A 27542-nucleotide genomic window follows, 5' to 3' on the forward strand; every position below is an offset into this window, starting at 1 on the left:
ATCAGCAATTATTAAAATTAGTTTTGTTGGATTTGGCAACCTCATTCTGTGTCCTCAGTTCTTCGTGTGCTCATGGCTAAAGAATGACCAGACACACCAATTCAAAGACAGATATCTTCAGACTGGTTAAAAATATATGCAGTCTGAAGAGCCGGGAGCGGTGGCTCACGCCTGTAATGCTAGCTCTCTGGGAGGCCAAGGCGGGCGGATTGTTTGAGCTCAGGAGTTCGAAACCAGCCTGAGCAAGAGCGAGACCCCGTCTCTACTAAAAATAGAAAGAAATTAATCGGACAACTAAAAGTATACATAGCCGGGCATGGTGGCGCATGCCTGTAGTCCCAGCTACTCGGGAGGCTGAGGCAGAAGGATCGCTTGAGCCCAGGAGTTTGAGGTTGCTGTGAGCTAGGCTAACGCCACGGCACTAACCCGGGCAACAGAGTGAGACTCTGTCTCAACAAAAAAAAAAAAAAAAAGGAATTTGCTGTGGACAGGTGTTGTTTTGTATCCATCATTCATTCTCCCACTACTTCTGGTAACAGTGTTCAGATTCTGCTTTAGAAAAAACACCTCTAAATATTGTTAGCTTGAGCCATACTTAAGTCAATAAGTATATTCCATCCTCCTGACTTCAGTGATTGGTCAGAGATGGGAACAACTCAGTGAGAGCCAATGAGATGCTGGGTCTTCTGGGAAAGAGAGCTTCCTCTCTCCTCTTTGGGGACCACCAGAAAAGACAGTGTCTTTTTAGATGGATGGTGTGGTGTGAGGGTACGGGAGCTGGGTAGGCTGCAGTCTTTTTGATATCATGAGGGAAAGGCTGGAAATACACTGTTTGAGCCTGAGGGTGAAACCTACATTGTGGAAATCAAAGTGGAAGAACACACAGAAAAGGGACTTGATTGCTTTGAGCCTTTGGTTCAAGCCTTACCTAAATACAGAACAGACAAAACAGCTCTGATATTTTCTATTATGAAAAAGAATAAATTTTTCCCTTTTCCTTTCTTTCTTTTCTTTTTTTTTTCCCTCAGATTAGTTTGAGTTGGGTTTCTATCATTCACAACATAGAATCCTGACTAACACAGGGTTAACTCTCACCTCTTCATTCCCCTCCAAACATCGTATTTTTCTCAAAAATGAAAACAAAAGTCATGTGAAGCAAGCGATTTGCATTTAATGCTGGACAGTATCTTTACTTGTAGAAAATAATGATATGCAAGCATTTGAAAGATAAAGCTTTATATGTAGAAATAATAATCACTTAATGAATAGCAATCACAAAGAAATCATTCAGCATTTAAAGTTGTAAGCAAAATAATTCTTCTATATTTATACAGAATGCTGTTAACTCTGCTTTTGCTAAAACCTTTGAAGAGCATCACTTGAGTGATTGCCTCCAGAGAGAATGTTTATCACCACCATCCACTACCTATAATTCTTAAAGAACAAGAATAAATTGGGGACACCCAGTCTTGCCTGACCCTGTTAGTACTCAAGGAAAGAATGGATTCCAAATTCCTTCATGGGTTTTGCATTTCAGGCTCAAGCTACTTCCTTGAGTGAAAATTCCTTAAGTGTTCTGAAAAGCACAATCATCCCTAACCTCAGGGGGAAAGATTCACACAATGTAGTTGAACAAGGATTGGGTGCTTAAAACCAGGTAGTTCCTAAAATCAAAGTGTTTCTGTGGATAAGGATTGGTTATGTGGAGAGACTGAAATGGAGTTAATTCTGAGTAGAAAAGGAATTCAAGAGATTGGTCTTCAAGAGGCATTTATCAAGGATCTGAAAGAAATTCAGACGTGAAGAAAGCACAGTCCTTACAGGGCATTTGCGCCTACCCAGGTGGGAGGATGTCTCTCATACCCAGGATTCTCAGCCGTGGTAAAATGTGAGACATCGCATCAGAAAAGCTCCTGGCCAGGTGGCCTTGAGAAACAGGGAGGAGTTCAGTGTGGGGGTGGAGGTGGCTTTCCCCGGGGGAGGGAAGAGCATGAGAAGAGTCACAGAGAAGAGGAAGTACAGAGCAGTGCCGGGACCAGTGAGTAGTGCAGCTGGGGTGGGACGCAATCATAGGACCACCTTCTCTGAGAAAGCTCTATTGTGTGGAAGGGAGTCTTAGCTTGTGATGAAGGTAAGTTCAGAGGCCCCCAAGTGAGGTGGGTAACAGACCCCTATCAACAGTACAAAAAGGCCGTGTATTTCTGAATGGGTATAGTCTAGTGAAAAATGTCCGTAGCTCTCGATTTGATTTCTAGCTCTGCCACTTAATACCTGTGTGACTTTAGACATTCATTTAACTCTCTCAGCCACAGGACCTTAACTGTAAAAAGAGGAGAATTATATCCTTCCTATGTACCTCACAGGATTGGCATAAACATCAGGAGAGACAGTAGGCACAAAATAGCATTAACAACTACTTCTTCGTAGTTGGTTATCTTGTCATGTATGTGAAGCTCCCTAGTAAATGTTATTATTACACTTTTATTGCCACTGCATAAGAAATCCTTGAGGCTAAGGAACATGTCTTCTTCACGACTGGAAACATAGTATATGAGTTTTTTAATAAAATGTTACTTGATGAATGAATGAATAAATGAATGAGTAAATGAATGAATAATGTTCAGAGCCCTCCAACTAAATAATAATCAATCTCCTATAATAACTACAGTGAAAGCGTGTTGACTGTTCTTTGAGTGACTTGGGGGCAGTTTGGCCTGGTGGAGGCTCTGAGTTGGCAGTGATCAGTTGGTGTCATGGTAGAGAAGGAAGCCTGTGAAAGTGGAGTCATTGACATTGTCTGCATAGAGTCCACTGTGGTCTCCTTCCCCATACACCTGGAGCCAGACTTGGTCGCCCACCTCCAGATGCAAAAGCACAGAGCCAGAGGCTTGGTCCACGTTCTTGTCCTGGTACTGGTCATAGGTGAAGAGCACAGCCTTGTCCTTCTTGAAGAGGCTAACCTTCACATCCTTCATATAGACTGTGATGTGGTAGGAGAAGTAGTACAACCCAGGAATGTTGCAGTGGAATTTACCCGTGGTGCCATCATAGTGGTTTTGCTGATTGTAGAAGATCTTGGTAAAGCGAATGGGAACATTGGGGACGGTGACGCGATTCTCCAATCCCACACTGAATGCTGAGCGGTATACATAGGCACCTTCTCCAGGTTCTCCTTTCCTGCCTGGGTTTCCCGGAAAGCCTCGGGGACCTTCAGCCCCAGTCACTCCAATCTCACCAGTATCACCCTTAGGACCAACAAGACCTAGAAAACGAGAGGACCTCAGTGACCACAGGGAACAGAACTCCTGCCTAGGTTGGTTCCAGCCTAAAGTACTGTCCCTGTGGCTCCTACCTACAGTCTACTTGACTTACACAGCAAGAAACCAACAAGAGCTCCCAAAAGGGGAGAAATGTCCATTTCTTATTCCAAATCCCCCACAGCCTAGCAGGCTCACATAAATTCATCTCCAACTGTACCTCCTGTAAGTCTCCAACACATACCCTCCACTCTGCAGCCTTTTATACACTGGCTCAATTAACCACATTGTGCTCTTCTATCCTCTCTCTCTAGGATGCCCTTCCTCTTCTATTCTACCTACCATCCTTCAAGGCCTAGCTCAAGCCCTGCCTGCCCCCCTTGAAGCCTTCATGTTTAATCCAGGTCTGCATCGAGTGCATTTCTCCGTGTTTTATACTTTGCGTATTTGTTCACATTCAGTTTGGTATGTTTAGAATAGACTTTCTTGCAGTAACCACTAACAGAGTCTTGTGCATTAGACTTATCTTCTTAACTAGAACAAGAATTCTGCAAAAGCAGGACTGTGACCTTCAAGGGGTATGCAGTAAGTGTGGTTGGGTGCCACTGGATGGAATGGGAATTAAGTGAACTAGAAGGGAAACAGGAGTATGAACATATTGGGAATAGGAATGAAGGTGGGGATGGGAAGGGGGATGGGGAAGGAGATGCAAATGGGACAGAGTCAAAGGGTACTTGGTTATAGAGGTACCACCTATCCTCATCCCTGGGAAACCAGCCCAAATCCGTTTCTGATTCCTTATGGGTCACATAAAAAGTTTTGCTTCTTCCCTGTGTCTAGGGCTTAGTTAGTAACTAACGCCCTCATATCGCCCTGGAAGCCCTCCTTTATCCAAGAGAGGTCTGTGATGAAGGAGGCCAAAAACCTTGTTCTTACCTGGATCTCCTTTCTCACCCTTTTCACCAGAGGCACCATCTCTGCCATCACGGCCTGGGGTCCCATTGTGGCCAGGATGCCCTGGGATGCCCGCCATCCAACCTGTGCAGGCACCCTTGGGTGGGGGAAGCAGGACTTCTGTCCCTTCAGCTGTGGTGTCCTGGCCATGGCTGGGCAGGACTAATAGAAGCAGAAGAGTTTGCAGCAACAGCATCCTGGGCCCTGGAATCCACATGTGCATGGTCACCCATGGGAGAGACAGACCCTACACGGCACACCCAGTCAGGACGTAGACGGGACTCCATCCATCTCAGCAGAGGCCACTTCTAAGAACTGCTCTCTCAATGCTTGCTCCTTCCAGGAAGAGTTTTCTGTGGTCTACCTTGATCTCTTTCTGCCCTGAAATTTGCAACTGTTCCCTGTGTATATTCTCCTTTCCTTAGCAAGATTGTGAGTTCAGTGATGGCAGGGATAACACTCTCTAATTTCCCCACATCTCAGCACAGGACTAAGCACAGGGAAAGCTCCAAGAGTCAACTTGCCAAGAATCCATCCTTGAGTTTTCCAGGATGACTTGGATAGCTCCACTCAACTGTAACCAACGTCTCTCTCCCTAGTTCGGTTCCTCTTTTTCTTCCCCTCCTCTTCTCTCAGATTATTTCTGTTCTCCTTTTTATTCTCCTACTCTCTCTCTTCCTCTTCCGCTCTCCTGGGTTACATGTTTGACCATTGGGCATGTTATACATGCACACACACACGCATGCACACATGCACGCACATGCACACAGCTTCACCTTGAGTTAAACAGGCAACCAGAGACACATTGTCCCATAAGCATATCCACTGACCATTTGCCTGGGCCACAGTTAGCTGCTCCTTCCCTGCCTGATGCCTATTCAGCCTTTAGGACACAGTCTGGATGTCACCTCTTTCAGGAAGTCCTTCCTGTCATCCCTCTCCCATCTCGATTGTTTGCGCCTCCTCTGTGTTTCCCCAGTGCCCTGGCTTATCGCTATTATTGCACTTCTTGCACTCTACGTAATTCCTGTTTTGCTCACCCATTTCCCCATTAAACAAACTGCTAGCACACTACTAGCACAGAGTGGGGACTAAATAGATATTTTTATAATGAAAAAAAGAAAGCAAGAAAGAGCCAGAGGGAGGGAGGAAGGGAAAGAGAAAGGAAGGAAAAAGGAAGAATGGAAGAGGGAAGGAAGGAGGGAGAGTGAAGTATATTTGAAACATGTATCCTATGTGTGTATATATATATATATACACATGCACATATATATATATATACATGCACATATATATATAGTTATATAGCTCTTTGGAAACTACAGAAAACAAGAATTTCTCTGCTTATGTTTTTTAAATTTTTTTTATTTCAGCATATTATGGGGGTACAAATGTTTAGGTTATGTATATTGCCTTTGTGCCACTGGAGTCAGAGCTTCCGTGAATGTGAAGAGACAGGAACACTCATACACTGCTGGTGGGACTGCAAACTAGTACAACCTCTGTGGAAAACAATATGGAGATGCCTCAAAGAGCTACAGGTAGAACTACCATTTGATCCAGTAATCCCATTACTGGGCATCTACCCAAAAGAACAAAAGACATTCTATAAAAAAGACATCTGCACTAGAATGTTTATAGCAGCACAAGTCTCTGCTTAGTTTTTTTTTTTTTTTTGAGACAGAGTCTCACTCTTTTGCCCGGGCTAGAGTGGGTGCCGTGGCGTCAGCCTAGCTCACAGCAACCTCAAACTCCTGGGCTCAAGCGATCCTCCTGCCTCAGCCTCCCGTCTGCTTAGTTTTTAACATAGAAATCACACTTTACAAAAAATTTATTCCCCTATTTTTGCTTTATCATTTTCTAATTTTTATAATCACTTTTTTTGTTGTTGAGACAGGATCTCACTCTATTGCCAGGGTAGAGTACAATGGCATCATCATAGCTCACTGCAACTTCAAATTCCTGGGCTCAAGCCATCCTCCTGCCTCAGCCTCCCAAACAGCTGGGACTACAGGTGCAAGCCACCACGTTAGGCTAATTTTTCTATGTTTTGTAGAGATGGGCTCTCACTCTTGCTCAGGCTGGTCTCGAACTCCTGACCTCAAGCCATCCTCCTGCCTCCGCCTCCCAAAGTGTTAGGATTACAGGTATGAGCCACCATGCCTGGCCTATAATCACTATTTTAAATGTCTGTATACTAGTCCATCAAGCGGAGATAGCCAAAATATAGTTAACCATTTTGTTACATTTTTAACCTATTTCCATTTTAAAATATTTTATATTCTGTGACAAATTATACTTCAATTTTAAAATAATATTTTAAACATCATTAGGTATATAGCTTTTCCCAAAATTATTGTCCCATTATGACATAATCACAGAAGTAAATTACTGGACCAAAAGATGTGAACATGTTTAAGTCTCTTGATATATAGTCCCATATTGCAGTACGTTACACTACCACCTAGTAGTACATTCGTGTGTATGTATAAAAGGGCCTGTCTTAACTATCCTCATCAGCTTTGGGTATTATCATAAAATACATTTTTGTGCTGTTATTTTAACGAACCAAAAAAATGGTACCTCACTGCTGTAGTTTGCATTCTTCAATCATTAATGACTTGTACATTTTTTTTTTTTTGAGACAGAGTCTCTCTCTTTTGCCCGGGCTAGAGTGCCGTGGCGTCAGCCTAGCTCACAGCAACCTCAAACTCCTGGGCTCAAGCGATCCTCCTGCCTCAGCCTCCCGAGTAGCTGGGACTACAGGCCTGCGCCACCATGCCCGGCTAAGTTTTTCTATATATATTTTACATTTTCCAGCTAATTTCTTTCTATTTTTAGTAGAGACGGAGTCTCGCTCTTGCTCAGGCTGGTCTCGAACTCTTGAGCTCAAGCTATCCTCCCGCCTCGGCCTCCCAGAGTGCTAGGATTACAGGCGTGAGCCACCATGCCCGGCCGACTTGTACATTTTTAAAGGCCTATTTCCTAAAGGCTTATTTCCTAACTTAATTCCTCAATCATGATATTTCCAAGTATTCTTTGTCACTTAATTTATTAGAGACATAATTTTTTGAATGAATTTGTGTGAGCTCTTTGTACCAACATTTTATGTATGCTATGACTATTTCCTTTAGTGTGCAAATTATTCTCTTGTTTTGTTCATCCTAATTTTTAGGTGTACAGAAATTTTAGTTTTTGTATAGCCAGTTCTGTTGATATTTTTCTTTGCTTCTAAGTATTAAACGGTCCTTATCCATGCTAGGATTTGGTAAGTATTCTACTTCCTTCTATTTTTTTCCTATTGCTTGACATATTTAAAATTTCACTCTTTAATCCAACTCTAACTTTTTTGTTTTAATGTAAGCTATGATCTAAAGTACTCAAATGATTTCTCCCCATTTAAAAACTAACTGTTTAAATACCTTTAGTTAAATTAATCTTTTCCTTCACTATCGATTGAATGTATCATTTATCAAATATCAAGTTCTAATATGATCTTAAAGGTAAAATAAGAATTGAGAATGAAACTGGCAGACAGAAGGAAGGGGACAGAAATAACAACAGCAGCAGAGACAGGTGCTACCAGAGTCCGGTGTTGCCCCTTAGGTGTCAAGAGTACTTTCAAGGGCTGCTCTTATCACCTATGTGTACCTTTGTCGCCCTCTACTGAACTTGGAGAGAACTTTGAGCTCTGTACTTGTTTTCTCCAGAAATGAGGAGAGAGGAATCTATGAGGCTGCGTTGTTTTCCACAGGGAGACAGGAGGAGAAAACCCAGAATATGCAAACTGGTGAAGGCAACAAAGCCAGGCCCCAAAGACAAAGGGTGTTGATGTCTTTCCCCAAACCCTGGAAGGAGGGCAAAGTCAGGTCTCTAGAGTTCTCAGCTTTCTCCCCTTTTATTAAAAATGAAGATCCTATTCTCCTACCCTAAGGGAATACATCTGTCCCCAGTACTTCAGTGCTATGGACAGATTTCTTCACTAACGGGTACAGTCAGTCTGGCTCCATGACAGTGGCATGGGGTAGAGGTGGTATGGGAGTGGGGATGAGCACACAGCCCTGGGGAGTTTCTGAGGCTAGGGACAGATTCTGAGTGAAGAAGCTTGCATTCTGACTTAATTCTGGATGGACAATAAGCAGTTGGTAACAATTGAAGATCAGTGCAGAGGTGCCTAATTTTCAAAAACATTTGTTTAAAAATTATTTGTGTCTTTGGTTTAGATATAGCAATTGTTAACATTTTGATTGTTACATTCTATTTTTATAGGGGAAAGCATTATTAAATGGAACTGGGGATTGTAATCTAAGACTCAGTCGTGCCTAGGAAGAAAACTTTTACATGGATCATGAAGCTAAATCCCAGTGCCACTTATAATTGTTTGCCTTTGTAGCATGCTATTTATTTGTAAAGTCCTTACTTCACTTAATATCTCATTTAATTCTCACAACCATTTTGAGAGACAGTATGGGGTAGAATAAGGCACACAGGGTCTATGATCTTAGTGCAGAGGTGCAAATAATTTTTTCTTACCTGCAACACGTTTCCATCTTATGTTTGTTGGAAGATTAGATGGTGTAATCCATGTAGAGTGCTTAGAATGATGACTGGCACATGTCAATGCTCAATAAATGTTAGCTATGACTGTACCCATTTTAAAGATAAGGAAAGGGGGCCTCAGAAAGGTTAAGGGACTTGTCCAAGATCACAGAGCTAAACATAGAGAGGCTAGAAGTCAAACTCTGGTCTTCCAGAGCCCAATAACAGACTCTTAGACACAGCCCAGGAGGAGAAAAGCATCATGGTCTCACATCCTGCCTTTTAATATTCCACCCCATAGGGTGGGGGATGTAAGAAAAAGTAGCATGAAAAGACCCCCAGATTATGAAGCAAATGACCTGGCTTCTAGTCTAGGCTTTACCTAACTCTCTGGGTGACTACCTGCCTCCCCCCACCTCACTGGCTTCATGCTCTTTGCCCATAAATGTGGGATAGTAATTCTCACCTAACCTGTTTCACAATATTATTGTGAGAACTAATTAATAGAAAGTATGAAGAAGTACTTTGTAAACTTATAAAGTGCTCCACACGTAAGTGAAGGGAAAGGGAGCAAACAAGTATTTATGGACCGCCTGCTTTGGACCATGGCTGAATACCCCTCAGCCCTTTGATCTCATTTCACCCAGCGACTCCAGGAGAGGGGACTCAATCCCACAAGAGAAATCTGAAGACCAGAGGTTCAGTAATTTCCGCACAAAGATAACAAGTAAAAGAGAGCAGAGGTGGGATTTGAAATCCAAATCACTGCACTGGCTTTTCTGACAAATCTCACACAGGCATGGACTCATTCACTTTTAAAATTATACAAAGGTATAAAATTATACCATGATATTCTTAGGATCCTAAAGGGCTAGTATGATCTCTCATTTTCATGTTAAAATATATGACAAATTTCACTTTGACCTACTGGAATTTTAGAGGCAACAGCAGAATTTTGTGAAATGCAAGGACAGGGTTCCCTTCGGGACTGACAGGAGGCAGGGCTGTATGGGGGAGAGGTCACGAAGCCCAGTGCCAACTCCTCCAGTAGGAGAGGGCATTAAGGCAACAAATCCTTGAATGTCAGAGCCAAGGGACCCTGGAAATCATCTCGCCCTTGCCCTGCTTTTACAAGTGGGGGTGCTGAGGAGAAGGAGAAGGAATGTATTTATTAGATCTGCATAGAAGCCATCTCCCACACTAGGAGATTTTACACATTATTTATTTTCATCTTTATAACAAGCCCAAGGAAAATGACCTCAACTTTAGAGACAAGGAAACTGAGAGATTAAGGAAATGATCCCTGAGAGAATGTTCTTCTGACTTCCAAACCAGTGAGCCTTGCATCACATTACACGACCTCTAAAAGCATTACATGGAGCTTCTCAGACTCAGCTTCCTAATCTGCTAAATGGGATCATGTAAGATTAAGAACATGAGAACATTTTGACATTGGTAAGTGTTCTTTGGAGTATAATTTGCATAAGGCACTTGGAAACCTTATTTCACATAATATTCCAATGGATCTGCTTTTGACTCTAATGTAGCAAAGAACCTGGGACTCGAAGAGGCCAAGATACTGGCTTAAGAGTATGCAACCACTGAGTTGAATTGTATGAAACTGCCTTTTTTTTTTTTCCTAAACAGAGTCTCGCTCAGTAGCCCTGGGTGGAGTGCAGTGGCATCATCACACCTCACAGCAATCTCAAACTCCTGGGCTCAAGCAATCCTCCTGCCTCAGCCTCTCAAGTAGCTGGGACTACAGGCACGTGCTACCACACCCAGCTAATTTTTCTATTTTTAGTAGAGACAGGATCTCGCTGTTGCTCAGGCTGGTCTCAAACTCTTGACCTCAAGCAATCCCCCCACGTCAGCCTCCCAGAGTGCTGTGATTACAGGCATGAGCCACCACACCTGGCCTGAAACTGCCATTTTTAAGGGTCAAAATGTAGAATATTGGCAATTTCACAACCTGATGATAAATGGCAGAATCAGCAATCAATTCAGCTTTATCTGGCTCTCAGGAGCATTGTCTGAAAATTTTCATTCTTCCCTGCAAGAGAACTGTTAGCATCTCCATGCCCAACACACACAACATACACACGCCCACACACATACACACACACACACACACATGCACACACATCTGTACCCTCAAGGAACAGATTAAGCAGAGCATCCCTCCACTGCATTTTTAGGACAAGTCCTTCTCCACGTAAGGAATTCCTGGTTGAAAGCTTCTACTCTCCAAAAGCCATTACCTCCTGGCTTCAGCCAAGTGTTATAGGCCACTGGTCCTCTGGCTTGACAAGGAGTATGCAGAAAGTTTGTCCCCGCAGCCACCTAAAAAAGACAAGTCCTGTGTCTCTCCTTAAGACTCCAGACTGCTGATTAAGCTGCAGAGCTCCCTTCCTACTGCTTGGCTCTGGAACTATGCTGACACCATCATGTTCCTCTGGACATACTCTGCTGGCATGAAGGGACCCCTGCACCCTAATAACTAGGCAAAGCCGGCCTTAATCCTAATGGAATCCCTGGGAGTGAGACGTTCCCACCTTATGAGGCTTGATCCAAACCAGGACCTCCCAGACCAGAGACACACATCCTCTGCTACATGAGGGGCTGGCCGGACCTCCGAAATCCCTCCCATGCTGACCTTCTGCGGCTACGGCTGAAAACCACCAGGATGCCTCAGCGCAGCACTCACTGGGGTACCTGGGATTGGGCTTGGCAAAGATCAGGTAAAGCCAGTTGCTTCTGTCTGAAAATGTCTTTAAAAATACAATTTTTCTTAAGTTCCCACCTACACCAGGTTTTTCTAACTTTATCTCATTGGAACCTCTCAATTACCCTGTCAGATATCCCCAGGCCTACAGATATCCCAGATCTACAGACAACAACCATGTCGCACTCATCTTTGAATCTTGAGAACCAACCCAGTGTCTGGCCCGTAGAATCTGCTCAATCAATGTTTGCTGAGTATAATCAAGTGGTAGAACTGGACTCTAAAGTCTAGTCTGAGGTCAGAGCTCAGCTTGTCTTTCCTCAAGCTGCCTTTGAACATACTTCTTCCTTCGTCCCACTTGGGTGAGCTGAGAAGCAATTTATCTTCTTCTGCTCCTTCATCCAACGGGACTTCATCTGTGGACAAACCTGCCACCTCACTGACCCCAACCTTTTTCCTCAGTAGGCATCCTGCCGCAGAGTGAATGGGCACAATTCAGGATGGTCCCAGGCTTTTTAACCAAAAGGAACAACTCTCTCTGTGGGTCAATTGAGGAAGAAGCCCAAGGCCTATCTGCCTCCACCAGTGCTGCCCTGCCCAAAGTTCTGCCTATATCTGTCCCCGCACTACTATGGACAGGAGAGCCTGAACACATCCCGGCCAGGGGCTATGGACAGCACCCCCACCCAGCCTGGAATTAAATAAAATTGCTCTTACCCTCCAGTATGGAATCAGAGCCACAGACTGCAGTCAGAATGGAAGTGAGGAGGAGATGGCCCAGCCTCAACAGCCTGGTACTCATGGGGATAGGCAGTCCCCACCTCACAATTGTCCTGTTTCATTGGCCAGCCCAGCAAGGGCTAGGGGCCAGTGGGTGGGCAAATTGCCCCTGGCAGCTGCCTCCAGCCTCCACCCCAGGGAACCCGGTGCAACACAGCCTGGGCTTGAGAAGCCAAGTGGAGCTTCAGTGAAAACACTTGTGTTTCCAGGCCTTGGCCCTTATTTTGCCTCCTCCAAGAGCAGCAGAAAACGGGGCAAGAGTTGAAACCACAGCAGAAAAACAAGATATTTCTGCATCTGAGAGAGAAACTTCCTTGTGCCAATGAATTGCTCAGTGGTCCAAGAGACCTCTCTCTTCCACAGATTTGTCCTAATAAGTCAGGAACACCAATTATCACATCACACTTCTGCTCATTGTGCATGATTGAGTGTGAGGTTGTGTGGTTCAGACATTGAGTACGTCAGAAGGGAGAACCGTCAGAGGGGCTGCAATAGGGTCAGAAATAGAACACATCCTCCACTCGCTGGCCTGGACCCTGCGGTTAGGAAATACCTTGTATATTAATTCTGAGAACTGAAGTGCAGGGAAGTTCCTGGGGGGGTGTGGGGCTTGGCAAGTTAAAGAGGCCCTAAATTCCTAAAGCTCATGGTTCCCATGTATAATAATTCAAATCTAATAACAGAAAACTTATATAAAATATGATATTGGAATACCAACTTTCAAGATTTTCTCGTTCCAAAATTCAGGATAAGGTTTTGGCAGCTAACTTTGTGCTTGTGTGTGTGTGCATGTGTGTGAGCCCCCACCTTGCCAGTGCCTCAAGCATGTGCCTAATTTGCCTATTGGGGAACTCAGCTCTGGGCTGGGAGCAGCCTGGAGGACTGGAAGCTGCCACCCATGCAGGTGTTCCTAAAAGGCTTGGGCCTTTCAACATCCTGGACTCTTTCATGACAAACTCATGTTTTGTTTTCGAAGGGTAGAATCAGAGCCGGTTCTTACAAGCCACAAATTCTAATGAATTAAATTACAACCCCAGCAAGGACTGAGGACCAGCAACAACTTCAAGAAAACATTCTGAAAACAGAATGTTGTCAGGCAGGGGCTGAGCAAGTGTGTGCCTGCCCCCAAATATCACCTCTGCTGGCCACACAGAACCTAAAAGTCCAGTAGTAAAGTCAAGTCCACTAGTAAAGTCAAGTAAAAGTCTGATATAAGGCCTTGGCCTCCTGCAAATGTGCAAATATTTCTACAGAAGTCACATTGGGCCATTGAGATTGGAAATGAGGCCCTTTCTAAGGGCCCCCAGATTAGATAAGTGGCTTTGAAAATGAGGTTCTGTGTAGTTAGCAGGCAGATTGGACCAAGCAGAAAACACAGAGAAACTGCAGCAACTCTCAATTACATCACTGTTTTGTTTTTATTGTAGCATTTTCTCATTTATTTTTGGTTTGTGTTGCTATCGTTGCTCCTTATTAAGATGTAAATTTCATGAGAGAAGAGGCTTTGCCTACTCAACATTGCATCCCTTAGTTCCTAGAATAGAACCTGGTACGAAGTAGGCAGTAATAAATGCTGAATCAATGAATAAATTAATGATCATATTCGATCTTCCTTTGGAGATAGCTATGATTGTCTCTCATTTTACAAATAAAGAGTCCAGAGTTTAATGAGGGTAAGAGACTCATTAAAAGCACTGATCCAAGATTTGAACACAGATCTATCTGACTACAAAATTCGTATACTGTCTAATACCTTATGTTTTCCCCCTCCTGGTGGACTGTGAGGCCCCAAGATTCATGTATGTGCTTCAGGGTAGCTTTGGGGTTGTCATAAAAAGTGTTTTCTTCTAACCTTATGGGAATGCAGCTAGTTATAGCAGGCTTTACTATTGCACAAGGTGGAATGACTTTAGCCCCAAAATAACACCACGACTATGCTGGGTCTGGCTGTCGGCCAGTGAGATCGTAAAAGCCTGTCATTTTGTGAGGCCTCAGGGAAATCTGCCATCCACCACAAAGGCCATGATGTGGAAAGAAGCAATTCTGTGCCACACTGGTTTAGAGACTGTAACTAAAAGACATTCAATCAGACGTGCCTTGAGGCTAGTCCTTTCCTCCCAGGACAGAAGTGTTACAATCTAGAATGAAATAACCAAATAAATGTGGTCGTTTTCTCCAGCAAGCCATGGCTACGGAGCAAGTCCCTGTTAGCATGTGAACTGGGATATTGAAACAACAAGCCAAATGACTGCATCCTCCTTGAGTATTGTTAAGTATTGCCATACATTTTTGCTTAATTATGATTTTTAAAAATAATCTTAACTGAGATAACTAAGCACAATCACTGTATCTTGAAAAATAATACAGAAGATTGGAGCAAGAGAGCAGAGTGAGCACATTTGTGGCATTCCACTCCATCCGCAAATCCCTAGAAATAGCAAGAAAGGAAAACATTCCTGTACCTCTTCCAAAGGCTTTGCTACATTTGCACTTCACCCAAGGCAACCTCAGACAATAATTTAAGTTTCTGTTTTGGCACTGCATGTTTTATACTAACTGCAACCACTTCCACTAGCCAGAAGGCCATCATGATTCAAGTCCAGTCAGTTCAGCTAAGTAACCCTTAAGTCACACTTTTGGAAGCCTGTGTCCTTGGACCGCTTCTGATACTAAAATATTGTACTAGCCAAGGAATTTGTTACAATAATTTTAGAGAGGCTGAAGAAGCAAGGGGAGGAAGACGGTGTTACCCAGAGATCAGGAAGTGGCTACTGCACCTGGGCTGCAACCTGTGAGCCTGCACTTGCTGCATGTCCTGCAGGCATCTCCACCATTGCTGCTGAACAGGAGCCACTGCCATTGCCACTGCCACTGCCAGGGGCACTCCCTTAAGCAGACTAGCTCCTCCTTTCCTCCACAGTTCAGTCTTGCATAGCTGTCTCCCATGTGCAGAATCTCACTGGAACCCCTCTGGCAAAGAATTATAAGATATGTCATTTTACGCATCCAGCTCCAACAATGCAAAATGGATTATAGAAAGGTGAATGTAGAGCTACATACTGACAGACATGATCTGGCACAGGCCACAACATCAAAACATGGAAGAAGTGACACCCAAAGAAAGAAAGCTAGTAGAAAAAAAAAAAAAAGCTTAATAGTAAGTGTTAATTCACAGTTGCAAAGAGATGGAAACAACCCAAGTGTCCATCAATACATGAGTGGATTAGCCAAATGTCATTTATGTATACCATGGAGTACTATTCAGCCATAAAAAATGATTACCTACTGTATTATCCTGGATGGAGCTGGAGCCCATTCTTCTAAGTGAAGTATCACAAGAACGGAAAAAAAACACTGCATGTACTCACCATTAAATCGGTAGTAATTGAGCAATACTAATGTGCACATACAGGAAGTAACATTCATAGGGTGTAAGGCAGGTGGGAGGGAGGAGGAGGGGAAGGGTAAATCCATACCTAATAGACATGGTCTGTGCTGTTTGGGGAACAGGCATGCTTGTCGGGCGGTGCAAAAGCAATATGTGTAACCAAAGCGTTTGTACCCCCATAATACTCTGAAATTTAAAAAAACAGTAAGTGTAACTGTTAAATTTAGAGAGACATGATAGGAATGAACATGCATGAAAATAATTAATGTCTACTCCACCCACAGTAGGAGATGAAAATAAATTTCTGTTTTTCTTACCAAGTTTGTGGTGATTTGTTATGGCAATCCTAGGAAATCACTGCAGGCAACTAGGGCTAGGTGAAGAGTTCTTATGACGACAAAAACATGGTCCATTAAAGAAAAAATTGGTAAATAAGACTTCATCAAAATTATTTTAATAAAACTTTTGCTCTGTGAAAGATCCCATTAAGAGGATGAAAAGGCAATCTATAGATTGGAAGGAAATATTTGCAAACTATGTTTGTGACAAATGATTTGTATTTAGATTGTATAAAGAACTCTCAAAACAAACAGCAAAAAAAATAAAATAAAATAAAATAATCCAATTAGAAAATGGGCAAAAAACATGAACAAATATTTCACCAAGTAGAATATACAAATGGCAAATAAGCACATGCAAAGATGTTCAATAATATTAATCATTAGAGAAATGCAATTAAAACAACAATGAGATATCATTACATACCTACTAGAATGGCTAAAATAAAAAATAGTGAGAAATACTATAATGGTGTATGCATGTCATTACACAATTGTCAAAACCCATCGAATGTACGATACTAATAATGTAACCCTAAAGTAAACTATGGCTGTTAGGGTGATTGAAATTTTAAAAAAGTGAAGAAAATAGAGAACACAAAATTTTTTAAATTAAAAATAATGAGAAAAGTAAACTTGGGCAAGAATGTATAAAAATTTATCACTCCCACTTTCCTAATGGGAATGGAAAATAACACAGAAACTCTGAAAAAAATGCTTTGGCAAATAGCAGTAACTCTGCTAAGCATTTATCCAAGAGAAATAAAAACTATGTCCACACAAAAAGCTATACATAAAAACTTGAACATCTCTGTGCATACATATCTTTGCTCATTTGTGAGAGTAAATAGGATAGATTTCTAGAAATAGAATTGCAGAATCATGGAGTATGCATGTCTTTAATTTTGATAGTTATTGTAAATTGAATCCCAAAAATCCAGTATTGATTTGTACTCCTCCCAACATGGTGTGAGAGTACCTATTTCCCTATAGTCTCACCAATACTTGATACGGTAAAACTTTTAAATATTTGGTATTCTAATAGATTAAAAAACAGTGTCCCATTTTAATTTGTATTTCTTCTATTATATGTGAGAATGAGCTTCTTTTCATATATTTATTGGTTATTTGTATTTATTTTCCCATGCACTGTATGTTTCTTTCCCTGTCCATTTTTCTTATTGAGTTATCCTTATTAATTTCTTAAATTTTTATTAATATGTAATATAAATAATATATGGTAATTTGATATATTCGTATAATGTATAAAGATCAAATCAAGATAATTTAATATCCATCACCTTAAATATCTTTTTTTTAATGCTAGTAAGAGTCAAATTATTCTCTTCTAGTTATCTTGAAATGTACAGTAGATTATTGTTAACTATAGTCACCCTACTGATCTATCAAACGCTAGGTCTTATTTCTTCTATCTAACTGTAAATTTGTATCCATTAATCAACTTCTCATGGAATTATTCTTATTAATTTTTAAAAGCTCTTTGGATACCAAGGTAATTAATCTTTTGTTATATATTTTGAAAATGTATCTTTTCACTTTAAAAAATGTTTTATACACAATTTTTTGCTTACTGTGTAGCCTAATTTATTAACATTTTCCTTTTGGCTTCTGGATTTTACATCTTGTCTGAAAATACTCTTCCCATTCCAAGGTTATTTTAAAAAATGTTTTCTTCTTAATAAAGCTAAAAAAAAATGTTTCTTCTGGAATGTTCATGATTTCTTTATCTTTTAATTCTTTTATTTGACCAACCTGTAATTATTTTGTTTGACAAACAAGATAGAGTTAAAGCCTGTTTATTCAAAATTTACTATTATAAGGGAGTCAGCTGCCATCATTTTCATTACAGTAGAAACTGTATGGGATTAATAGAAGAGTGAGTTTTATAGACTAAAAGGAGGAAGACTTAAGACAGTCTTTGATGAGTGTTCTTTTAGGTTGGAATTTTCTAATTCTAATAGGGCAAGATTTTTGGAAGTGAGGAAGTCTTTCTGATTGGCTTTTAAGTATATTTGGCAGTCTCAGTGAAGCTAAGACTGCCAATAGAATGGAATATGACCGGGGGCTTTCCAGGCTGTGTAGGGTCATATGGTTTTCCTGTTTCAACTGAAAGAAAATCTGGTTCTCTCTGGTGTCTTGCATAAGCAATTCCTCATGTTCTGAAAAATGAGGGGAAATCTAGCTTTACTTTTTTCATATTCTTAGTTAGTGGGCACAACACCCACCATTTTAATTTATATTTATCTTTCCAATTCTAATTTTAAATGTCTTTCATATATTCATTTTTCAAATGCACTGGGATCTATTTCAGGATTCTCTGCTCTGTTCATTGTATGTGTTTATTCCTCGCTAAGAGTATGTATCCTCTGGGCAAATGAAAGCAACATAATGCAAAGCTATAAGATATGACTATTAAAGTCACATCTGAAAGTTTATCTATTAATAAAGCTTGACATGAGTTAAAATGTAATTAGGAGATTCTGTTTTAGAAAACTTTCCATCCTCATACTGACACAAGAGGACTCCACATATGCTGGCTGAGTACAGTAAGTTCATCACTTAACATTGCCGATAGGTTCTTGGAAACTATGACTTTAAGCAAAACAATATACAACAGGTCCTCAAATAATGTCATTTCATTCAAAGTCGTTTCATTATAACATTGATGAGAAATTTAAAAATTGGTTCTGTTCTACATCATTTTGCTTGAAGTTGCAGTTTCTAAGAACCTATCTACAATTTTAAGCGAGGACTTACCGTACAGAAATGCTAGTGTGGTAACAAGAACCCTGAACCAGGAGCTGGAGGACCTGGCTTCTAGCCCCTTGCTCTGTTGCAGTCTGAAGGGCCACCATGATATACTTTAATAGACTGATAGCTATAAGAAATAATATAGAAATGGTCATATTAACAACCACAATTCCTTCTCATCCTTAAAGTTGGAGTGACCCTGTGTCTAAGTTTTCACCAATGGAATGTGAGAAAGGAGATGTGTGCCACTTCCAGGTTAAGCTTGAAAACATCACACATGTGATTCTTCTATCTCTTTCCCTACCTATGGACACAGATGTGTCTGTCACCCAGTTTTGACCATACAGATAATGACAATGTTCTAGGGGCTGATGGGAAGCCCAGATGGAAGAAGGCTGAGAATCCCGAATAACTGTGGGGAGATCAGTCTTCCTACCTGCCCTGGACTGTCACGTGAGAGAGAAATATACCTATTGCTTAAGTCATTATATGGTCAGGTTTCTTTGTTATGACACCTCACTAATTAATGCACATGGCATTTGGCATTCCACAAAGAAAAGAGTTCTGCAGTCAAAGAGTTTGGGAAATGATGGGGTTAAGAAAAGTGTGCAGATTTCCTTCCTATTGGATTTTTCTGAGCCTGAATAATTTTTTTCCCCCTCTAGAAAGACTTGAGGGAGAAAATTGCTGATCTCTTGTATTGTCTTGCTGGTTCTGAAAAACACCCTGGAAATGCTGATCTGTGTGATTTCCATTTCCTCTAAATATTATATAATGTGTGGCTAGTGTTTAGTTTGTATTCAAAACAGCACGAAATTGTACAGACTCAGGGCTGCCTTTAGTCCAACCACTTCAGCCAAAGCATGTTATCCGAGTCCCTCTCACAGACAATAGACAATCTTAGAAAACCATAGAGGCCATGAACAATTCTTCCAAAAGTTCGAGAAGATTTTCATCGCATTGTTCTGTATTCTTTCTCATCTAAACAAATGGAAAGATGACAAAACTTTTACCCACAGAAGAGTTATCCTTTATTGTTTCTTACTTTTAAAGGGCTTTAGGAATGTACTGCAGCAACAATTCATTCCAGAGTGGCTACTGTGGGCAAAGGGCTGAAGAAAAGGACATAATGTCCACTGGGCTACAGTGGGAGGACAGAGTAGTTGTGTCCCCGAGCACCTGGGGGCAGCACCTCAGTAACACCCAGCAATGATTGGCATTGGAATGGATCCTACGATTGCCTACCTGTCACATGACATTCGCAGACAGGTTTCTCCTATGAGGCCTGGGAGGTTTGGGCAATTTGCACTCTACCAGCACCGTCGAATATGGACATTTCCATAGATTCAAAAAGGATTGAGAATGCTTTGGCAGTGTTTCTGGACTGAACAGCTAGCTATTCAATGGTTAAACACATTTGAGAGGATCCAAGTGACATGCTTCCTGAGGCAAGTGGTCAGAACCCAGAAGACTTTCTGTTTGGCTAAGACATGAAACCATATGAAGTTCTTACATATTGTCATAGAGAAATGGATATATTGTGATTGATAGGATAATCACAGAGGCTATCTTAGTCCGTTCAGGCTGCTATAACAAAATACCATAAACCAGGTAGTTTATAAACCACAGAAATTTATTGTTCACATTTCTGGGGGCTGGGAAGTCCAAGATCAAGACACTGGCAGATTTGGTGTCTGGTGAAGGCCTCTTTGCTGTGTCCTCACATAGTGGAAAGGGTATGGGTGTCTCTCTTGGGCCTCTGAGGGCACTAATCCCATTCATGAGGGCTCTACCCTGATGACCTAATCACCTCCCAAAGGCCCCACCTCCTAATACCATCTTCTTGGGAGTTAGGATTTCAACATATTAATTTTGGAGGGACACAAACATTTAGACTATAGCAGAAGCCAAAACTTCTGCTATAGAAGTTGAGTAATTTCATCACTGTGGAGAACAAAGCAATTCCACTTTAGACGCTAATCTGCCATGTTAACTTCTGATTAATCCCTGTTCCTGGAATGCTTCTAAGATTTCTACTTTATTGTCACTGTAAATCCTGCTCTATTAGGTCAAAACAACCTTTAAGGTAAATCCTGCCCTTAGGCAAATTCCTGCCTTTCCCTGAGGGGTTGACTTCAATCATCCTACGTATTCCTTCCCTAAGGCATGTAATCCCTGGGTCTGAAAAGTAATGGCCCTGAGATGCACCTGGCATGGCTGCCTGGGACATGGCTTCTGTTCCTAAGTCCCTGTTAAATATTTCTTTCTGAGGAACTGGATTTGTTAGCCTCTTTCTTCAGCCTCTCAAGCCTCCTCAGACTTTCGAGGTAGTTTTGAATACAAATACTCACCAAAGAACAGCAACATACATACACGCGCGCGCACACACACACACACACACACACACACACCCAAGACTAAATGTATGGATGTGTATCATAAAAAGTACGATTATATACCACCATATAGATTGTGTAGGACTATATTTTCTTTTGACTCGGTAAACATGCCCATTGTTGTTAATGCAGAAAAGGGCTCTAAGTGCTTTTAAAAATCCCAATCTGTTGCATATACAAGCCTGGGTTGGATCTAAAACAGGTAATCCCCTACCCCTTTGGGAAAGGCATCCCCACCACCTTTCAATGGTTGCTGAATGCAATTGGAGGAAGTCATGACTAGTTATGGCCAGAGCCCACTCCCCACTGTGCTGGGCTGCTATTTGGGAAAATCCCAGGACGGTATAGAAAAACTGCCCCCAACTGAGACGATGCCAAGAGACCAAAGAAATTACTCAGACCAATCCAGCTTGGCAAGTTAGATGAGTTTATTAGAGGTTACTTTCACAAGGCTCTCATTCCTAGTCAAGATTAGAATCCTCTGGGAACTTACTCCTGGGGGATGGCAGGAGTTCTACGGAGAGTAAGATCTGCATGGCCTATTTGTGGAACCTTAAATTTCTTGCTGGCAAGTGATAGAGAGCTCTCTGTCTCTCTGCATCATTATATATTTATATACACTACAGGTTAAGCATGCACAGTACTTCCCATTAGGTGGGGACTTTTAACTAAAGGGTACTAAGGTAGCTTAAAACAGTTCAAACTGGTCTTAAGACTTATGACCATCTATGCAAAAGGAGCTACTTAAGAATAATCTTTGTGGTTCATATTTCTTTCAGCTTTTTTGTTTTGATCTATATACAAAAGAAACCTACACAGGTTCTATTAAATATTAAAAGCCAGTGGTGGGAACTTGTATTCTTTCCTCATCTGGCGAATTTCCTCAAACAATTCCTACAGCAGGTCCCCTCTGCTCTTCTCCACCTGCTTTGCAGCTGAAGTCACCTGCACTTCACAGCTGGCTGGTCTCAACCCTCCTCCATCCCTGAAGATGGTTAAGAAGAAGGAATGAAAAGGCGAAGGAGGAGGGACTCACCTCCAATGGACAAGTGAAATGGGGGTGGGCAAAGGACAAGACCAGGAAAGAGCTGAAGAATTGCAGAAATATCAAGTCAGAGGGACTTGTAAACTGTGTTTGGAACAGTAAGGCTAGGAGAAGCATTGGGCTTCTGGGGTTGCTTCCTACTCTCTGCAGACTTGCTTGGAGGACCAAATGAGGTAGGATCTGGGCAAGTGCCAGGGCCAGCCCTTAAGGTTTGTGCCCTTCTGGACCCTGTGGCCCAGCGGCCCCTGTCAACTCATCCCCCTACTGTGCATGGCTCCCTGATGCCCCTGTACCTGAGCACATGCTATTCCCCCAGCCAGGGTGCCCTTCTCCTCCTACACCAGGAGAAAACACTTGCTCCCTAAGACCCACCTCTGACATCACTCCTTCCTGATGAAGAGTCACTGACAGTGCTCTGTGCCCCCAGAGTATTTGTCACATTGTGTTGTGATTATGTTTTCATGTCTGTCTCCCCCACTACACTAAGATTTTCTCAGTCATTTTCATATCTCCCTGGTCTTGCTGGTGCCAGAATCTTCCTTAGGAGAGAGAAGTGCTCGGGAAATAGGTGTTGAATGAGTGAATACATACATACATAAACATCCTTATGGTCAAGTTGGAATAACGTAGGCTGAAAAATAATGCAGGAAGAAAAATAGTGCAAGCAGAAGAACTATACATATATAACATTTCCTATAGATTTAGGGACAATTTTTTATTATGCAAATAATAACTACTGTAGCCTACAAATTCGAAACACATTTTATCTACCAGGAAAGATATTTTGTCATTTGGACCAGGTGTGGGCATGGAGAGAGTAACCCTACAATATACTAACTGTAATAGAGTCTGGCTCCATTTTGATGTTTGATGGCTGACAACTTTCAAGCTCCAACTCCCTCTTCTTCTTTTGTCCCAAATCTGGGCAAGCTGATAAGAAAGAGTGCACAGTCCATCCATCACACCAAGAAAGAAGTTCAAACCATGCAAATCCCAGTCTGGATTTGCATGATTTAAACTGGGATGCAACCCCCCCTCCAACCCCATCACTGACCACAGTAAAAACCGAAAAAGCCACTCACCTCTCCCTTCATTCAAGCCACTTCTGACCAGCTTGGGTGCCTGCCCTGCTCTCCCCAGAAAGCCCCACTCCATGAGTAATAAATCTTTTCACATCCTCTTGATCTTTGAGTAACATCATCATCAGTCTGAGAATCAGAACAAATTTGGCAGGAGTAGGGGATGATTGATCCCTCCCCACAAAACATTAACTTTCGGAATTTTTGAAATACACTCTGTATCTATCAGGAAAGATACTTTGTTGTTAGAAAAGGGAGTGGGAAAGGGGTAGCCCCACAAGTAGCTTAAAGTCCTAAAAATTTTCAGAGAGGAACCCTCTGCTGGACAATTGTGCTGAAGAGCTCCTCCCTGGTGATCTGTCCCTTCATCTTTGCCGTTTTCTGGCCACCTAGTCAAACGGCTTCTTTATTAACAAAACGACACACATTATTTTTTGTTTTCTTGAATTCTAAAGTGATTTTCTTAAGTCCTTTTCAGGTGTTTGTTGGCGCACTCCATTCCAGAAACAAATCAGGGGACTTGAAGAGTCAGCCAGATCCCATGTCCAGTGAAAACTTAAAATCAAACCACCCTTAGCAATTCCAACACCTACTTTAAAACTAAGTAAGTCCAAAGCCCCGCGCGCAGGGTATTGACTGGCCTCCGTGGGCGTCTCGCGCAGGCGCGTCAGGGAGCTCAGAGGTTCCCCGCGGCTGCCCCGGAGCGGAGGGCGCCCTGGGCGCTGCTCCCGCTCCCCGAAGGCGGCCGTGGCCGCCCCTCCCAGGGCGGCAGATGCGCAGCTGCCGAGGCCCCGAGGCCCCTCCGCAGCCTCTCCCTGGAACGCAGACGGCACGGGCTCCCCGCCGAGCGCAGGAGCGACGGCTGCCCGCAAGGAGGCTCAGTGCTGCGGGGAGGTCGTCCTCGTCCTCTGGCGTCCCGCCCGCGCCGGCACCGCCTCTGCCCGGGGGCCGGTCGTCTCCCCCGCGGGAGCGAGCTCGCCAGTGGACACCCCCACGCGCTCCTCGGTGCTTGCCCTGAAATGCCAAGAAGACAGTCAGAGGAGCAACGGCTACAGACTCGCGGGCTTTTCTGTCCCCCTGTGCACTCACGTTTCCTCCGCGTCGCGTGCTTCTCCCTGGCTGCTTTCCCCTGTCTCCAGGAAAGCCGATTCGGAGGCACAGGTTTCATAACTGTCGTCCGACTGGAAAAGCCCGGCGAGCTGGAAGGGAGGGGACGGGGTGCACGCTCCGAGTTAGGCGCAGTGCCCAGGCCCCGCAGGGCGACTCCCGCTGCCGGGGTGGGGCCTGCCCCAGCTCTCCCGCCCGGGCCACTCGGGCTCCCTGCGGAAGCCCTGGTTAGCACCAGACAGTGGTGTGAGGACGTGCTGGCGGGGAGGCTCTAGAGCCACTTTGAGGGTCCAGGGACCTCAGCGTGCTGGCTTAGGGCAGGTCCTTACGGGTGAGGATCATGAGAAGGAGGGAGAGAGGGAACGGAGAGGAGGGGAGGTGGGAGGAGCGGATGGACAGGAATGCGGGAGAGTATGAAAAAAGCAGGAAACAAGTTACGCTGAGAGCGCTGTTCTCCTTTTCCATGTCTTCTGCACCTTCACACTCTTCAGAGGTTTCCATGGAGATAAACTTCCTGCTGGAGCATCCTTGGGGAGAGAAAGGGAAGGACTGGAGCCGCTGTGGGGTGGGAGGACAGTCCCTCTGCTCCCGGCAGGACGTAGTGGGCAGTGCCTGTCTCTGGCACGGCCTCCCCATCTCTAACTCCTGCTGCCCCAGGCCCTCCATCTGGGCCGTGAGGGAGTCTCTGATCTCCAGGTTACCTTTCTGGCCCTGAAATGCTGTAACTGTGACTGAGAAGAAGTGTCCACGTGGTGATCATAGCTCTATCTCCCTGTTTCTCCAAGAAAGCAGTCATTGTCTTCTTGTGTTTGCCACACACATGCAAACATACATATAAAACGAGTTTTACACATCATCCTGAGTATGAGTGATGCCTTTTAATAGTTTGATTCTATTATTTCATTTTTTAAAATACTGGTCCAGATCCACTGGATTGATTTTATGACCTACTAATGTGTTATAACCCACAGTTAGAAAAGCGCCATTTTAGTGCAGAAGGAGAAAAAAAGAAAGAGAAGTGGAAGGGAAATGGTTAAGGACAAGGCAAAGAACAGAGAAGGAAGGTGAGGACAGAGTGGAGGTCAGTGTTTTGTGGGAGGTGCAAGGAGGTCACACACATGCCTGCCATGATGTCCCTTTCAGCTTCTCCTCCTAACATAAGCCACATCCCACTCTATGTGTGCCCTTATGTCTTTTCCCGTGGACTCCGGGCTACTTGGCAGAAGGACAGTATCTTTCTCACTTCTGTAAGACCACAGCTCCTAGCAGAAGAATTCTTAGAGCCAGGCAAAAGCTTAGAGAACATCCCTCAGTCAAAAAATTCTTATTTTGCAGGGATGGAAACTGCCACAGGAGGGCCAGCCAGCCAGTCAGTGATTATTCCTCGCCAGGCCCTGGGTGCACGCAAGATTTGCTCACGAAGGGTCACAAGCATCAGTTTTTTATTTCTAAAGTGAAGACAGTTATATCTATTCTGAAGAGTTAGTGGGAGGATGAGCACATCAAGAACAGTGCCTGGCACACCATAGAAGCTTAGTAAACATTAATAGCACCTGCTAGTACTACTGTTAGTAGTAATAACAGTAACGAATAGCCTCAGAGTAGCACTAGCTATTACTGACTTTTCAGAGAGATTTGGCTGCCAATGTCTTCATCGTCATAAACGTCATAAACACCTATGGAATGCCCTTAGAAGTCAAAACAGAGGAGACGCATGCATACATATGCCCGCAAAAACAAGGGGGGTGGAGGGGCTTAACAAATCTTCATCTTGGTTACACCAACATTTTACGTTGGTGTACATGGTTTGAAAAATGAATGGAATGATTTAACTACCTCATTGATTTTGCTTGGTATTTTGCGAAAGACATAACCTTCGGAGACTCTGGGCTGTTCCCAGTGAATGTGCCGGGATAAACACAAAGAGTTCTGTGTAGAGACGGATGATACGCACGCGAAAGGTGGACCAGGAAAATTCATGAAGGGAGGAACTCGAGGGCCTGGCACGACGGCACCGGGCGAGGGCGCTCCGGAGCCTGGGGGCCCCTGTGGAGACCGTGCGCTCCTCTCCAGGGTTCTGCAGGGTGGAGTGAGGGGTGTGGGCCGGGGGGCCGCTCCCTGCCGGGATTCTGAGCCGGTGCAGTGTAGGGAGCTGAGGCCGCCCCAGGGCTTGGAGCGACCACCGCCTAGTCCCAGTGTCCAGTGCTCCGCTCCAAAATTCCCCAGGCGCGGGTGGGGACTTCAAAGTTGCCTCCTTGAAAACATCTCTAGCTCTTAGATCCTAGGCTAGGGAGGTGGCCTGGGATGGGAACAGGGGAGTTGGGAGGGAAAGGGGAAAAAAAGGCGATGAGCGGAGAGACGGGGTGAGACTGGACTCAGGGAAGAGCGCAGGGAGCAGAGCAGCGCACGAAAGCGGACCTCGGAGGGACACCCTGCCCAGGGCGCCAGCGAGGGGCTGCGCAGGGACACCCGGCCCGGGTCACCACTGGCTCCGAAGTCTAAATGGTCTCATCGAGGAGTCCTGGTGTGAACACCTTGAATAGCATTAAAACCCAAAGAAACAGAAAAGCATTACGGTAAGTGTTCCATAGACTAGAACCGATCCTTTCAGGGATCTGGGTTCTCAGTTCCTCTTAGGTTAGTAGCAGCCGTCTTTAATGTGAGGTTTTGTTCAATCCATGCCTGCTGGTTGAAAAGGTTTTTGTAGTCTTTATATTCCTTAGGCTTTTTGTTCTTAAAACCTTAACTTTTATTTCATTTAACTTTCCTTTGGTTTTCAACTTTTGAGAATGATCATGGAATTGTAAAACTGGGAATGCAGTTGTGAAAAACTAAGGCCGCTTCTATGGATGCTCACATAATAGGAATTACTGCTTGTCAAAAGTACAGATTCCCAGTCCCCAATGCGGCAGGATCTGGAGTGTTTTAGATCCTGGATGGATCTTGAAATCTGTTTAACTAGCTTCCAACTAATTCTGTTGCAAATGGTCCATATTGGGAGAAAACTATTCCAGACCCTAAAAAAAAAAAAAGAAAAAAGAAAGAAAGAAAGAAAAAGAAATAAGAGCCAGGCACGGTGGCTCACGCCTGTAATCCTAGCACTCTGGGAGGCCGAGGCGGGTGGATCGTTTGAGCTCAGGGGTTCGAGACCAGCCTGAGCAA

The 27542-nt window shown here is 43.4% G+C and overlaps 1 protein-coding gene across 1 annotated transcript; it reads right to left on the reverse strand.

Moving 5' to 3' along the window:
- Positions 1-2741: 2741 nt before the first annotated feature.
- On the reverse strand, positions 2742-12257 carry ADIPOQ (adiponectin, C1Q and collagen domain containing). Its single transcript, XM_012640611.1, has 3 exons — positions 12193-12257; positions 4194-4415; positions 2742-3262 (listed from the first exon to the last, which is right to left on the reverse strand). Exons 2-3 carry the CDS (start codon positions 4405-4407, stop codon positions 2742-2744), a joined length of 735 nt encoding a protein of 244 aa, XP_012496065.1. The 5' UTR covers positions 4408-4415; positions 12193-12257.
- Positions 12258-27542: the final 15285 nt, after the last annotated feature.

Source organism: Propithecus coquereli, unplaced genomic scaffold, assembly GCF_000956105.1.
Source record: "Propithecus coquereli isolate 6110/MARCELLA unplaced genomic scaffold, Pcoq_1.0 Scaffold10, whole genome shotgun sequence".
Taxonomy (NCBI): Eukaryota; Metazoa; Chordata; class Mammalia; order Primates; family Indriidae; genus Propithecus; species Propithecus coquereli.